General features: G+C 45.9%; 1 protein-coding gene and 1 long non-coding RNA gene across 2 annotated transcripts in view; both read right to left on the bottom strand.

Moving 5' to 3' along the window:
* Positions 1–1767: 1767 nt before the first annotated feature.
* The window catches only part of CORO2B (coronin 2B), a 77277-nt gene continuing 62273 nt past the window's right edge, over positions 1768–16771 (bottom strand). Inside the window, exons 6-12 of the mRNA XM_081839097.1 lie at positions 14229–14345; positions 13427–13531; positions 11798–11894; positions 10279–10391; positions 6935–7025; positions 5589–5728; positions 1768–4195 (exon numbers count right to left, since the gene is read on the bottom strand). Of these exons, the coding sequence (XP_081695223.1) occupies positions 4058–4195; positions 5589–5728; positions 6935–7025; positions 10279–10391; positions 11798–11894; positions 13427–13531; positions 14229–14345 (801 nt within the window). The 3' untranslated portion in view covers positions 1768–4057. The remainder of the gene's footprint in view (positions 4196–5588; positions 5729–6934; positions 7026–10278; positions 10392–11797; positions 11895–13426; positions 13532–14228; positions 14346–16771) is intronic.
* LOC309328986 lies at positions 15327–16771 on the bottom strand. Its single transcript, XR_014150988.1, has 2 exons — positions 16607–16771; positions 15327–16189 (listed from the first exon to the last, which is right to left on the bottom strand). It is a non-coding gene; the product is annotated as an uncharacterized lncRNA (long non-coding RNA).

The raw sequence follows: 16771 nt of genomic DNA, 5'->3' as shown, positions 1-16771 counted from the left end.
TTCCCCCTGTGGCTTATTGCTGTAAAATGGGCCACGTCGGAATCCATTCCTCGCTTGTAAAGACGGGTGTTTTTCTGTTTTCATTTTTTGAAGAAGCTCATTCTGATTCATTGTTAGCAACACTTAGGCTGTCGTGATTTCTTTTGAAATAATGCACTAAGAGGATCCCCCACGTACAGAAGGATGATACCTCTCAAGTGCCAGATGCCGCAGAACAATTGTGTGCACCCATCTCCATGAGACAGACCTTTTCGGTCTGAATCGGCAGGGTGATGCAGATTCATTTTCCATGCCAAGGTAAAGTAATCCCTAGAGTATTGCGAAGGTACAAGAGACTCCATAAAGGTGTTTGACTTTATGGCGCCTAACTCAGGCAGCTTTCTCAAAATAGGATTTTGACCTGGTGCATGTGTGCATGTAATGTGTGCAAAGGAAATAGCCAGCCTTATTCGACAAGACTGTCGTATTTGAGGATTCAAAACTTTATAGAGGCCTCTTCTCTAGCCTGCTGTCCTGCAGGTGTTTTGAACTGCAACTCCCAGACAGCACGGCCATGAAACAATGGGAATTGTAGGACACCAGGTGTAGAGAGAAGTTGCTTTAGAGCAGTGTTTCCCAAAGTTGGGACTCTGGCTGTTGTTGTTTTTTGGACTACAACTCCCATCATCCCTACCTAGCAGGACCAGCAGTCAGGGATGATGGGAATTGTAGTCCAAAAAACAGCTGGAGACCCAAGTTTGGGAAATGCTGCTTTAGAGATTCATCATGATCATCCCTACACGATTCTTTTCCCCTGCCCCAGCACCATCGCTCAGGACCAGCTTCCCACCGAAGGCAAAGGGAGACTTTACCACCAAATTTGGTTTTGGTATCTTGGTAATTTTTTTTTTTATTTTGTCACTATTTTTATGGCAGCATAAATAATAAGCGAGTGAGAAGAACACTGAAATGGAGCAGAGTGGGGTCAGCGTTAGGCACAGAACACAATGTAAACATTGGTGGCGTGGTGGGGGAACATGGGGAAGTATGTGGGGGGCGGGTGGAGAGAAAGCACACCTGTCTTTTTGGATGCTGCTTGGCGGTTAAAGCATGTGTGTGGTGGGGGGCACACACACGAATGAGCACTGTGCAGAACCTCTAGCAACTCGGGTCTAGATTTCAGCCGACAGATGCAGAAAGAATTCGGCAGGACTTGGATGCCACTGCATCCAAGAGGGAACTTGAGGTGGGTGATGCATTACAACCTAAAGCCTCACCCTTTTCGATCGGCTCATTCTACGGCCACAACACCCTTGCGGAACATTTGCTACATCCAGTTGGCAGTGGTGATGGACAAATTTGGGGTGGTTTCAAGACAGTCTTGGTAGACACATGAGCTCTTGCGGCCAGCAATCAAAAATGTTTGAATATGAACCCCGGAACTGGATCTACCTTGAGTCTAGCTCTGAGGATCATCTTGGACCAAGTTGCAGGTGTTGGCATTTTCAGAGGTCATATTTTTTTTTACCAGTTCTGGCCCCAGAAGTCAAATCTCGTATGTATGTATGTATGTATGTATGTATGTATGTATGTATGTATTTAAACATAGCAATTCTATATACTGTAGCACTTTCTGAGTGTTCTAATTGCCTCAAACTCTGTGAAATCAATCATAAGGTAGGCCCTAATATATTATCCCCGTAAAGGTAAAGGGACCCCTGACCATTAGGTCCAGTCGTGGATGACTGGGGTTGCAACACTCATCTCGCTTTACTGGCCGAGAGATGATGTGGCCAGCATGACTAAGCCGCTTCTGGCGAACCAGAGCAGCGCACGGAAACGCTGTTTACCTTCCCGCCGGAGCGGTACCTATTTATCTACTTGCACTTGAAGTGCTTTTGAACTGCTAGGTTGGCAGGAGCAAGGACTGAGCAACGGGAGCTCACCCCGTCGCGGGGATTCGAACCGCGACCTTTTGAGCGGCAACCCCAAGAGGCTCAGTGGTTTAACCCACAGCGCCTCCCGCATCCCACATTATCCCCATATTGCATACATAATGGCTCACCTATTTTTTATCCTCCTGTTCTAGGGTCCAGATACATGATAGCTCCTCGTTGCAGGGTTCCTGCACTCAAGACCACAATGGTGAACTTATTCCAGGATAGTTGCACTGGGGGCAAAGGAATTTCAGTCACGGGATCCTGTCTCTTCACCCCCTGCAGTGGAATGTTAGAGGTCAGGACTCCAAAGCGAAAACTACCCTTACCTAATTTCTCAGCAAGGCAATTGTCTTCAGAAGGAAGGGAATGCCCTAACTAAATACTGAAGCAATCTTACTGCCACTTGGATTTCCCCTCCATCATTCACTAAAACCCACAGTGGCAAGTCCCATTTTCATTAAGGAAGTGAAATGCTTTCGGCTCACTCCATTGGCAGGAGGCTCTACCTGTGATGCCAAATTCAGGATAGATTTACCTTCTAGAATATCCGTCTCCAGTTCCCTGGGGCTCTTTCTTCAAACCATTGACCAATTTGGAGCAGATGACTGTAGGAATCCAACCTGAACAGCAATAACTGGCAAGGCAGATTGCTAAGTGATGCAAGGGGCTAATTGCATGGGAACTATAAATCTCAACAGGGGCATGACAGCCAGCACCTTGAAGGTCCCAGTTGCTGTGTAACTCACAGTCCTCTTGCAGCAAGCACCCATTGGGCAACCTTGCATTTGGGTGGTGCTAGCAGCAACACCTCACCGTCCCCCAGCATATAAAAGTGAGGTTTTGGGACTGGTCCCTCCCTTTTCTGCCTCACAGCAGTTTCCAATGGTTCGGCCTAGGGCAGAGCTTCACTGGCAGCAGCAGAGAACTGAGCTAGCAAATGCATCAGAAGATGCTAGCCAGGATCCAGCCAGATTGAAGCATCTTGCAGCCTGAACCTCAGCATCCATCCACAGTGGGACCTCCTGCCTTCAAGATTTCCTCCTTCCTTGCAGTCCTGTGTCACGGCATGTGTTAATAACCACTATCTGACAGCAAGAGCTGTTTAAGACAGTGGAATGGACCACCTCAGAAGGTGATGGACTCTCCTTCATAGGAGGTTGCTAAACAGATTGGGTGACCATCTGCCAGGGATTCTTCCTGCATTGCAGGGGATTAGACCAGATGACTCTTGGGGCGGGGGGTCCCTTCCAATTCTATGATGCTAGGAGAAAATACAAAGTTCTATAATATGTGAAGGCTTGGGATTAATGGTTAGGAACCAGAGATACAAAGAGCGGGTATCCCTTATAAACTGGTGCCGACGCCCCCTGTTTCGATAGGACAACCAACCAAGGGGTTGATGCATAGAAAAGCCACTGAGCTATGGCTGAAGCAGAGCTGGCCCCACGGTACAAATGATGCCAGTGGCTATGGGGTGGGGGGTGGGGAATGGCATTTTTTTAGGAATACTGAGAAAGCTGTGCATGACCTTAACCCCCAACATCCGCTGCAGCATTAAAGGGATCCTGGGGGTTCTGCTCTTTTGCTTGCGCGGCACATTGTGGGGAATTTCCCGGGAGAAGGGGATGAATTAATGCCCAGCTCTCCCATGTACCTTCCAGTTTCATGGACCTGAATTCCAGTTTTGTATCCAGTGTGCATTGTCAGTCACACTTTGCATAGGAAAAAAAAGAATATTAATAATACTAATCAATGCCATTGCTTCCTGCGGGGCATGCAGTTTTCCCTTTTCATTCCTGCTCAAGGATGGAATGGAAAACCGGATGCCCCATTTAGCTAATCCCGTGACTTGCCGGCATCAGGAAACGCATTGACTCCTCTACTTCCTCCAAGGGAAGCTGGGGCTCTACATGGGTCCCTTTGCTTGTTTCATGCAGTAGTTTTCTCAGTTAACATCATACAGACAACACGTCTTTCTTTTAGTGCTAGGAAATGACCACAGAAGGACACAGTTCCAGTTAGCGGGTGAGCTCCCTGGGGGCTGGCCACGGGGGTCTCTGGCTCATATCGTGTGTTAAGTGGATACAGTAAAATTAAAAGAGTGGGTATAAACAAAGAGTTTGTTTAGAAAATGTCCTTTAGAGTTCATTGTTCTTCGGGCTGTTGCGCAAGTTTTTCAGCTCCAGCTGTAGCTGTCGGATTTTGATGTCCTTCTGCGAGAGCTCAGCTTTCAACCGCCGGATCTCATCTTGTTGCCGGAAGAACATTCGGAGAAGCTTGAAGTTGAGGAAGAGAGAGAAAGAGTTGGCTTCCATATTGTGCTGTTGCTTCATTTATTTATGAACCCCCATCGTTCTGCCTGGACACTGAGGTCCAGCGCCGAGGGCCTTCTGGTGGTTTCCTCATTGCAAGAAGTGAGGTTACAGGGAACCAGGCAGAGGGCCTTCTTGGTATTGGCACCCGCCCTGTGGAACACCCTCCCACCAGATGTCAAAGAGAAAAACAACTACCAGACTTTTAGAAGACATCTGAAGGCAGCCTTGTTTAGGGAAGCTTTTAATGTTTAATAGACTATTGAATTTTAATATTTTGTTGGAAGCCGCCCAGAGTGGCTGAGGAAACCCAGCCAGATGGGTGGGGTATTAATACTACTACTACTAATTATCCTGTCTTTTCATCCAAGCAGCTCAAGGTGGTGTACATGGTTCTCCCCCTCCTCATTTAATCCCCACAACAACCCTGTGAGGTAGGCTAGGCTGAGAGGCAGCGACTGGCCCAAGGTCACCTAGCGAGCTTCCTGGCTGAGTGGGGATTTGAACCCTGTTTTTCTGACACTCTGACCAATGCACCATATTGACTCTCGAAAAATTATGGTACTTTGGTATATCATAGCCGGCAAGTGTTTGTGGGGGCCATGTACAAAAAAAGCCCTGCTGGCTCAGACCGAAGGTTCATATCGTTCAGCATCCTTTTCCCACAATTGCCAGCTAGATTCATATGGGAAGCCTGGAAGCAGGACATGAATGCAACAGTACTTTCCTACTTATGCAGTGGCGTAGCGTAGGGGGTGCAGGGGGGGCCGGCCGCACCGGGCGCAACATCTGGGGGTTAGGGTTAGGGGGCGCAAATCCACGGGTTAGGGGGCGCAAATTACTTGCCTTGCCCCGGGTGCTGACAACCCACGCTACGCCACTGTACTTATGATCTGCAGAATCAGATGCATCCTGCCTCTGATAAGAGGAGTAAATAGCCATTGTGACTAGTAGTTGTTGATAGGTATGTCCTCCATGAATTTATCTCTTTTAAAGCTGGTTCTCACTATCTCCTGTGGCAGCAAATTCCACAGTTTCAACTGTGTGGTTTGTGTATATAAGTATTTTCTTATATACTGAATCCTACCAACATTCAGCTTCTGTGAATGACCACACTGGGTTCTAGTATTATGAGAGAGGGAGAGAAAAGCCTGTTAAAGTGCCCCCCTCCCCCCCGCAGCTGAGGGAGCCCCGATGCTTTTCTGGCTTGCAAGCGAGCAAGCTGTGCTCTACCTCCAAGCGAAGCCACCATCATGGTCTGTCCCTCATACTGGTTCTGGGCAACATATTGCTACATTCCCCAGGCCTAATGATGACAACTCTCAATCTGGACAGAGGATAGCTGTTTTTTCCTTACCTCATTCTCTGTTCTGGGGGGCACGTTTTCTAAGAGGTCGATCCCATTCACAACAACACTCTTCTTCTCTCTCATCGGTGCCTTAAAAACTACTTTCGATGCTTTCTTATAGCCTTCCTTTAAAGACATCAATATGGGATCTAAGAAAGAAAGAAAACAAGAGACAACAAATTCTAAAACAAAATGAACTGGGCCAGAGAGACACTTTTTGGAAACGAGCAAATAATGTCCACTATTTTAGCTAAAACCAGGACGCGGGTGGTGCTGTGGGTTAAACCACAGAGCCTAGGACTTGCCAATCAGAAGGTCGGTGGTTCGAATCCCCACGATGGGGTGAGCTCCCGTTGCTCGGTCCCTGCTCCTGCCAACCTAGCAGTTCAAAAGCACGTCAAAGTGCAAGTAGATAAATAGGTACCGCTCCAGCGGGAAGGTAAACGGCGTTTCCGTGCGCTGCTCTGGTTCACCACAAGAGGCTAAGTCATGCTGGCCACATGACCTGGAAGCTGTACGCCGGCTCCCTTGGCCAATAAAGCGAGATGAGTGCCGCAACCCCAGAATCGGCCACGACTGGATCTAATGGTCAGGGGTCCCTTTACCTTTACCTATTTTAGCTAAATGACCAAACATTTGCGTTCTGTATTTGGGACAATGTGCTGGAACTTTGTGAAGCTGCATTTTACTCTGCAGCTCCTGTGAAACTCCTGCTGAACATCACATGCAATCCAAGAGGTTGCATTGGAGTGCCAGTGAAGCAGCCCATAATCTCAGAGGTGCAATCAAAGCTACTGCAAATGTCAGGGTTCTCAAGGTGGGGGAACCCAGGCACCTTTGTTACTCTGCCACAATGCCAGCTTTCCAAAAGAGCCTGCCCTCTGTTGAGCTTTAGTGCCACCAGGACTGCTGGTCTGAAACTGGCACTGCAGTTTGAACGTCAGGTGTGCCCAGGTGACAAAATGGGTCCTACAGAGATCTGCCTAGCTCTATAAGGCTTGGAACAGACTGGCTCCTTGGTTAGATTCTCAATTGCTTTAACAATCACATTCCTCATTCTATATTTTAATATGGCAGGGAAATGGGACAGGTCCAGCATTTCAGTTGATTTCACCGGGGAGAGAAACAAAAGAGCATCACTTAGTAACAGATCAGTCTTCACCATTTCCAGATGTTGAAATGGCAAATGCCCAGACTTCAATACTTGGAAATATTAGGGATTTCAAGCAGTGTTAGCCATGTTTTGCTTGAAGTCAAATTTCTGACCACTTTAAAACTTTTTTTTTTTTAACCTAGGTGGTGTGTGATTTTCCACCAGGTTGCACATCACAAAATTGCAGAGCTAGTGCATTTACCCCGGTTCGTTCCACTCAGCCATTCATCCGGAGTGAGAGCAGGCTCTGTTCCCGGAGTCATTGGGTAAATATCTTCCTGGTATGTTTCCGACTAGAATGCAGAAGGAAGAGAAACAGCATATTTGAAATAAGTAGTAAAGGACTTCCAGAGCGGTGGTGGTGTTCTGGGACGGATGCCCTGAGGCAGATAGCAAACACATAATGCTGTTGGCATCAACATACCAACCTGTATCCCCCCCATCAAATATAATCTAGATTTATCTTTCCCAAGAAAAATTCAATAAGTAGCATACACACCGGCAATGACCCAGTTGCAAACAATCATTTAATAGGGGTACCCGAACCATTTTTGGCACCCACCCCCTTGGTTCCATAATTGTAAGCTGCCCAAAGTGGCTGGGGAAACCCAGCCAGATGGGCATGGTATTATGATTATGATTATGATTATTACTATTATTATTTATTATTATTATTATCATTTCATCATCAGTCCCCTCACCCCAATTTAAAAGTGATAGGGACTTCCGGGTTGGCGCCATAACCTAATGGCGGATTTCCTCCGAGCTCCGGAGGGAATCTGCTCGACAGGGGTCGGGTCCTGCCGCGCTGGCGACGCGGGGACCCTCAAAAACCACGGGCACGGAAGCCCGTGGACCTGGTGACTCGGCGGGCACTGTTTGCGCCCTCCCCGACCCGTGAAGGAGCCTTTTTAAAGGCTGTGGAGTGGGGGACGGGGAGCGGCGCGGTGCTGTGAGTCTTCTGCTTCCCCTGCCGAGCGAAGCCGCATGCCATTCGACGGAGAGCGCTAACTTCTTCTTTGGAAAATTTGGACTAAATCAAAAAACAACCCGTGAGTAACTTGGAAATTGGATTAAAAACTTTCTTGGATTCGGTACGAGTGGGGGAGGTGCAAAAAGGAAGTCCGTCTCCCCCCTATTGTATACAATTTAAAGCAAGGATTTTGACTACTAAGGTCGAGAGAAGAGTCTTTTCTTTATCTGATAAAAGTTATTAATTCCACGGATTGATAGTATAAGTAATTGTGCTGGAGGAGAAGAGCTAATTTTCTGAGTTAAAGTGCCACTCATCTCGGGACCGGGAGCGATCTGCGAGAGGAGCCTGCGGAGGAGACATAGAAGATTTTGACAGCTGTCAAACTAGCTGTCAAAGTCGGAAAAAATAGAGAACTTTGTTTCCGATGTGTTTGCTGGTTACATTTGATACAATAGAGTTACAAATTGTTGAAAATAAAGAAGATTTGAAACAAACTAACTTGGCTTTTGGGTTGGAAGTGAAAGGAATACTGAATAACCAGAATCCCTCTAGTGGGGGTTCAGGGACATTACAAAAATGGAAATAGGTCGAAAAATACTAGCTGACCTGGATGAGGTTAGGTTTCTCGTGAGAAAGTTGTGTAAGTTACAAGAACAAGGTCATGTTTTGTCTACAAGTGCTACAACTTTGAAGCCAACAGTAAAGGAATCTACTGAGCTGGAAAAGGACTTGATGTACAAAATCCAGGCAGCTGAACAAGAAAAGAAACTTGAGCAGGAGGAGCAGGAAGGAGGGGCTGCAATGTTGCAGAAGGCAAAGGAGAGCCGGAGGCCTGTCAAGATGGACATAAAAGAAAATAAGAACTGGATGACAAAAACTGGCTTTGAATTGGAAAATGAGGAATGGAAGGATCTCCTTTTGTGGAGATCTGAAGATCTATGGTTTACAAATCTGATCAAGGTGGAAGATGGAACCTTTCGGCTATTTGGACTTAGAAGGATTGAGAATCAAGATTTGGGCTTAACTTTTAAATATGGAGATCCGGCTGGAAGGAACATGGACATTATAGGGATAGTGCCCCTCCGAGACTTGGTGTTTAATATAAAAGACTTTCAAAGAAACTGGCAGAGAGGGACTGAGAGAGATTTAAGGGCCTCAGACGTGAGGCTGCCGGGCTGATAAATAGATGGACTAATGGACAATGGTTTGGGGATCGAAACCGGGGAAGGGAGGGTGAGGTTTGGAAATCCAAAAGGTGTACTAAAATATTCTGATTTATTCTATCTCTTTTTCTTTCTGTGTTCTCACTAGTATTGAAATGGGGAATTCGTGGAAAGGGAACTGGGCCGATCTTAGAAAAAGTTTTCAAGTATAATGATTGACGTATATATGCTAAAAGTTGATATATAAAGTGAATTTAATATAACAACAAACTAAAGTTAAAAATTTAGGGAGAAGAACATGTTGAACAAATTTTTGGACAGGGAATACAAGAAGGGGAGGCGAGGGGAAGTTCTGGAAAAAAGGTATTGAAAATATGGATTGTAAATGCTGATTTTTTTCTTTTCTTTTTCTTTTATTTTTTCCCTCGTTTTTATGTACTATTTGAAATTCTAATAAATATCTTTAAAAAAAAATAAAAGTGATAGAAGCAGTAAAACCTTAAATACAAAACAAGGAAGTTTTTTTGTTCCAGGTTCTAGCCCTGTCAACCATAAATTAGCAATCAATGTGTTTGGAGGGCCCCACTTCCAGTGCCCCCCTTCTGCACCCTTGCCTCTTGGGGCCTCATTGCCCCCCCCCAAGGGTGGTACCGCCCACTTTGGTAACTATTGCTTTATAATATTAACCCCATCTGTGAGCCACTAAATTCCATTTTGCCCTCCCCCCCAAAAAAAAATCAAAAAGATTTTTGATGCTATGGCAGTAATTAAACTACTCAACATACTCCCCCCATCCAAAATAACGAGGAGCGGACATTTATCTCAGGAGCAGCACAAACTTTGGGCTCATTCACTGAGCCAAGCAAAGCCATAAGCATTGCAACATAGCAGGTTAACCCCATTTGCCGGATTGCAGTTTGGGATGAAGGCTGCATTAGAGCATTCTCAAGCACAGCCCTTTTGCCCCGAAGATCTGGCTCCACACTGCTCCAGAAAAACAGCCCATGCAGCAGGAAGCTCTGTGTGTTTGTGGTCTGAAAGGAGAGGTAATCAAGGCAGGAGAGGCTTAATAGAAGGCATTTGGGTTTGTGGAGTGTGGAGAAAAATGACTACGAGTGAGGGGAATTGACCTGTGCGAAAATAATGGGACAGAATTGCGATCTTCCTTTACAACACCAAAACATAGGGAAAGGCAACTGAGCATAGGTGCCAACTCCCTGGGGCTCTGGGTTGCCCACAAAATTCCCCATGAAGGAGCTGGGCACCCACAAATTTGGGTGAATAATAATAATAATAATAATAATAATAATAATACAGGGTTCTTGAGGTGTGTGGTGAATTCCTGTGTATGGCATCTAGGCAGCCTTAGAGAGCAAACCTGCTTCCTGTGAGGGCCAGATTACTCACCCTCCTTGGCACGATCATGGAGATGGGCTCAATCAGCCCTTTTAACGTGATGAGCTTATAGAACCGGAACACCTCGCAGGCAGAGACATCCAGGCCATGCTTTGGCATCACTCCTACAAACACAAGGAATAGGAAGAAGTGATGCTTGTTGTCCTGTACATAACAAAGAAAATCAAATCCTTGGAGACGTTGCAAGGTGACCCTTTATCATGGCATCTGAGTGACACAGCAGTTCCGCACGATTTTCTCAGTTTCCTTTTTTTTATCTCCTCAGAGATCTTCCTGCTGCTCCCCCCCCCCCCCCGCTGGGTAACCCCCCTGCTCCTTGCACCAACCTCTGTTTCTATAAAGTGGGCCAGCCACTGTCCTCAGCTACTGGCCCTCTGATCCAGTGTCCTGGGAATGTTCATAAACATTCCGTCTCCAGAGGGGAAAGGGCTCGGCGCACAACTGTCACACACAGCGGAAGAGGAAGGGTCGGTTTGGCCTGAAGGGAAGACCATGCACTGGAACCAAGGGCTGCCAGAACTTTATTTGGAGTGAGGGAAGGAAGTCTGGGACTGAGCATGCCAAGATGTTGGAAAGGCAGGGAGGGAAAGGACTGGGGAGAGCGTCAGGAAGGCAGCAGACCTGCAGGAGGAGGCCGAAGAAAGGGGCAGAGTGGTTAGGGGAGGTGTGGGAGTCTGTGACTATGCTGGGGCAGAGCAGATGAAATAACATAAGAAGAAGCTTCTGGATCAGGCCAATAGCCCATCAAGTCCAGCATCCTATTCGCACCGTGGCCAAATAACCCTAAGAACCTAGGTATCCAGATAGACTGCCTCCAGGTCTGGAGGTTTCACAAGAGCACCAGAAGAGCCTTGCTGGATCAGGCCGATGTCCCATTGATTTATTTCATAAAAATCCACAAGCCGCTTGGTTGTAAAAAAAACCTCTCAAAGCGGTTTACAAAAAGAAAAAAATCAAGAAAAATGTACAACCCGACTTTTTAAAAATCCGAAGTAAAAATACTGAAACAGATCAGAGTTGCCTCAGCTTCCTAAGCCTCTGGGCAGGCTTGTCTAAAAGGAATGTTTATAGCAGGTGCCAAAAAGAGTACAGTGGTACCTCAGGTTAAGTACTTAATTTGTTCCAGAGGTCCGTACTTAACCTGAAGCTGTTCTTAACCTGAAGCACCACTTTAGCTAATGGGGCCTCCTGCTGCCGCCGCGCTGCCGGAACACAATTTCTGTTCACATCCTGAAGCAAAGTTCTTAACCCGAGGTAATATTTCTGGGTTAGGGGAGTCTGTAACCTGAAGCGTATGTAACCTGAAGCGTATGTAACTGAGGTACCACTGTACAGTACAAAAATAGTCCAATATTTGGTTCTCACAGTGGTCAACCACATGCCCCGATGCAGAGCCTGTCTCCAATTGTGGAGACAGAGCACAGCCATTGTGGCTAGTAGCCACTGACTAGTCCAAGGAAAGACGCTGCCTCCCTTTGAGGCTGTAGCGCAGACAGTAACCACCCCTTACCAAGGCCTTTTTGTGGAGCCGGAGAACGGAATTCCATGAGGTAAGTGAGGTATGGCTTTTCTGTACTGATTTCATAGTAGCGGATATTCCCATCTCCCTAGGGGGAGAGAGAAAGAGAGAGGTGTGAATCAGTGGGACTTTTGTGAATATTGGGGTGGGAGGAGAGAGCACTGCACAGTTTAGGTCATAGCAGAGCCTTCTCCAACCTGGTGCCTTCCAGGTTTCTTGGCCTACAACTCCGATCAGCCTCAGTTTAACATAGTGGTGCCAGTAGGCGCTGTGGGGAGTTGTAGTACAAAACATCTGGAGGGCCCCAGGTTGGGGTGGTTGTCACAGGAACTCTGACTTGGCCCACCCTTAAAAGCATGGATGGCCCGCTGTCAGGGGATTGGACTAGATGAACCTCAGGGTCCCTTCTAATTCTGCCATTCTATGATTCTGGGTGCTGTCTTGTTTTTGCTTACAACAACCCTGTGAGGTATTCTGCCTTTATCCCCATTTTCTAGCAGAAGGACTGAAGGTTGAAGGACAATCGCATAGCTGGAGCCCCAATTAACATTCTATAATCTCCACAGTGCTCAAATTGGGATGGATCCATTTCCAGTCAGCCCAGATTCAGCTACATCCACTGAAAAGAAGGAGGCTGGTTTTAGGTCTGCCGGGAAATGGAGAATGTCCTTCATACATCTGAATGGAAACAAGGCATATTAATTTCATTAAAACCTTTTTTCTGAGTATGCATGCTCAGGATCTCAGCCCTAAAAGACCAAAATTTAGAATTAAAAAAGTGTACAGTTGGAAGGGACCCCTATGGTCATCTCGTTCAACCCCTGCAATGCAGGAATCACAACTAAAGACTCTCTTTAGAAACCACCAGCGAAGGAGAATCCACCATCTTCCGAGGGAGTCCATTCTAATGTCAAACAGTTCTTACTGTCAGAAAGTGCTTCCTAATGTTGAGTTGCAATCTCCTTTCTTGCAATTTGACTCTATCAGTTCAGGTCCTACTTTCTGGAGCAGCAGCAAACAAGCTTGCTCCATCTTAATATTAGTAAAATAGTAGTAGTAATAGTAATAATAATTATAATATCTGACAACTCTTCAGATATTTGAAGTTGGCTGCCAAATCACCTCTCAATCTTCTCTTTATACAGTCAAACCTCAGTTGTTGAACATAATCCATTCCGGAAGCCCGTTTGGCTTCCGAAATGTTCGACAACCGAGGCGCGGCTTCCGATTGGTTGCAGGAGCTCCCTGCAGAAGCCGCATTGGACGTTTGGCTTCTGAAAAATGTTCAAAAACCAGAGCATTTACTTCTGGGTTTTCAGTGTTTGGGAGCTGAAACGTTTCAAAATTGAGGTGTTCGGGAGCCAAGGTTTGACTGTAGATTTAAATCTACAGCAACACAAATTGCTTTGGCTAAGCATCTAGATGAACTGATGAATGCCTTTTAAAAAACTACTTTGAGGGAAATGGTTTGTTAATTTTTTTAGTCCAAGGGAGTGACTATGAAGTGACTCCAGATATACGTTGGTTCATAGTGCGTACCTAATGGCAAGATACAGAAACTTTGGGATTCTGTAGCCAAAGCCCACTCTCCCATGCCATAAGCCTTTTGTGCCCACTCACCTTGCCAGCCAGGTACAGCATGTGGGTATCAGCATCGTAGAAAGGGAAGAGGAGTCCAGACAGCCCGTCAATCTCCTCCTCTATTAAGGGCATGGCGAGATCTTCCTGCAGAAATCAAAGATATACTTGTTGTTGTTTTTTTAAAAAAATAAAAATAGCTTTCAAACCTGCTGCATTTATAACCTTGACACTAGGAATGTTATTACAAATGTGAAGAAAGGTGTCCTTTAAAAAAGCTGTGGCCAGCCTTCCCTAATCTGGTGCCCTCAATATGCTTTTCAACTACAACTTTGGGCCAGTCATTGCCTCTCAGCCTAACCTACCTCCCAGGGTTGTTGTGAGGATAAAATGGGGAGGAGAAATATGTATGCCACCTTGAGAACCTTGGAGGGAAGTTGGGATATAAATAAATAAAGGTTTCTTCTCTCAGGGCTTGGTCCCAAAAAGGGATGATTGAAAAAATAATATTTTTAAAACCATATAATTATGTATTATATTTGTTAGTTGCTTTCTCTTGCCCGTGGCAAATTACAAAGCGACTTACAACTGAAACAAAACAAAAAACCCCACACAGATATATTAAAACCAAAAACATCCCTCTGACATCAAAAAGGTCACAGATAGTTCAAGGCCAAAGGCCTGCTTATAGTGGAAAGTTTTTGCCTGGCACCTAAAATATATAATGAGGGTGCCAGGCGAGCCTTCCTGAGGAGAGCATTCTGCAAACAGGGAACCACCACTGAAAAGGCCTGTTCTTGCATTACCACCCTCCAGAACAAGTAAATAAATATCATGGCCTGACCTGATCCCAGAGGGCAATCTGCCTCGTGTTCCATCGCGAGACTCCAGTCGTTAGAAGCCGCTTCATGTTTCCTAAAAAGACAACTCGGTTCACGCGATGGTTCTTACAATTCGCCTCCTGGAAAGACAACCAAGATTTACCCAGCCAGGCAGCTACACTCCTGGCAACCTCCAGCTCCCCTCTTCAAATCAATCATAGAATTGCAGAGTTGGAAGTCTAGTACAAAAGTCTAGTCCAACCCCCTTCAATGCAGGAATCACAGATCCCTGACAGATGACCATCCAACTGCAGCTTAAAAACTTCCAGTGAATGAGAGCCCACCACCTTCCGTGGGAGTCCATTCTACTGTTGAATGGCACTTAAAGTCAGAAAGTTCTTCCTGATGTAGGACTCTCCTTTTCTGTAATTTGAATTCATTGGTTGGGGTCCTGCCCTCTGGAGCAGCAGAAAGCAAGCTTGCTCCATCTGCCAAGTGACAAGACTTTAGATATTTGAAGATGGCTGTCAGATCCTCTCTCCATCTTCTCTTCTCCAGGCTAAACACACCCAATTACCTCAACCATTCCTCATAAGACTTGGTTTCCAGACCCTTGGTCATCTTTTCAATATCTGTCTTAAGTTGTAGTGCCCAGAACTGGACACAGGACTCCAGGCTTGGTCTGACCAAGGCAGATTAGAGCGGTACTATCACTTCCTTTGATCTGGACACTAGACTTCTGTAGGAAATTGATTAAGGCAGCTTCCCCTGCTGTGCTCCAGATGTTTCAGACCACAATCCCCATCCATTCCAGCTGAGACAGTTGGGGCTTATGGGAGTCGTAGTCCAAAACATCAGGAGGGCACCAGGTTGGGAAAGGCTGGCTTACCATTCTTTCAAATACGCCACTCAAAAGCCTCACTTTTCATTTCATCCAATGCAACTTGTGATTAATAAAAGATTAAAGCTAGACGTAAAAACATGGCAGACAGTGAATTCTTTCTGTTCCCTCTGTTGAAATTGTGCTTATCTGAAGTCAAAATTTGCATGTTGACATTTGGGGGGTGGGGGTGGGAAATATTCTAACCAAGAGATCAAGAAGTTTTTAAAAAAAATTTGGAAAAAGGCTGCTTTCTTAGGAGATAGGCACATGCTTATAAAAAGATTGCTTTTGGAAACTTAATTGTCGGAAGAAGGAGCTGTGCATTCTTACTAACAAAAACGTATCCAACAAAGACAGGGACCAACTTGCTTGTCCTGCCGTAGGAGAGGAGGCAATTTTTACACCAACGATGTTGCAATTTAGGTGGAGGTTGCAAAACATACAGGACATGAATTAATTGTAATCTGTAATTTATTAGCTTAAAAAGCAACAACCTAAAAGCTGCTCAGGGGAGCCCCTCTGTTTCTGAGCAGTTTCTTACACCCCTATGCATTTTCTTTAATCTAAATTCCCCCCCCCCCAAGCTGCTATCCACACTGCAGGCATAACTGTTGTTTTGGTGGGGCATTCAGACTGGAAAAATAGGAAAGCTGATGGAAGTTTTAATCTGTTTCTAGTTTCATTGTTGGTTTAACTTTTCAAAGGTCTTAAATTGTTGCTGATTCCTCTTGTTGATAATTTTATTGCTCTTTCTGTTTTGTAAACTGCTCTACTTTGAAGGTTCTTTTTTTGCCATCAAGTGGTGCATAAATTTTATGAAATAAATAAATAAATGCAAACAAATAACATAAAAGCATAAGAAGAGTCTGGATGGCTGGATCAGACCAGTAGCCCAGATGTCCAGCTGCGGCCAACCAGATGTCCCAGTACAAAGCCAGTCTGCAGTCAGGGCCTCAGCACCAAAGCAACCTCCCAGCAATTGTGTTCAGAGTCATGCCGCTTCTGACCGCAGAGGCAGAGCAAAGCCATTGTGGCTAGCAGTAGGCACGGACAGCCTGATCCTCTTTGGATCTGCCTAATTCTCTTTTAATGTAATCCAGGCTGGTGAAGGGCAGTTGTGTTACAGGGAGCCTCCGAAAATCTTGCGAAGCAGTTCCTCCTCCGGCGAGGAGGAAAGCCCCACCTCCAGTTGAGAGGAGGTGCAGGAACCAGGGGATGCTTGGGAGAACCTCAACACCAAGCTTGGGTAAACCAGAGAGGAGGGAAGTACCCCTTTGCCAGTGCCTATTCTGCGCAGTAGGTTTCGGCGCAGGGAGGGGCGGAGAAGGCTGGAGGTCATGCGACTGTTATGTTGGGAGAGGTACAAGGACCGACCACTCCCAGATTCTGCTAGCGATTGAGCCAGACATGAACTTACAATGCTCTTCACTGTAAATAGTTTGCACCAAAATAAAGCCTGTAAAAGACAGGTCGGAGTCCTGCCTGGTTACTCTCGAGCAACCGCAACAGCAACAGCACCTGACTGCCATGGCTACATCCTGCACCCCCTCCTCCCAGAGTTGTTGTCCTGATAAAAACTGGGCATGCGCACCCCTTTCTGCGGCTGATTTAAAAAACAACAGTCAGGATATTGGATGATGGCTCTCTGCCAACGCCTCTCTCTTTTGACCCTTATAAGAAGCT

This window comes from Podarcis erhardii, assembly GCF_964252035.2.
Source record: "Podarcis erhardii genome assembly, chromosome: 14".
NCBI lineage: Eukaryota > Metazoa > Chordata > Lepidosauria > Squamata > Lacertidae > Podarcis > Podarcis erhardii.
The sequence above is the reverse complement of the archived record's forward strand: the minus strand, read 5'-3'. Positions and strand labels throughout refer to the sequence as shown.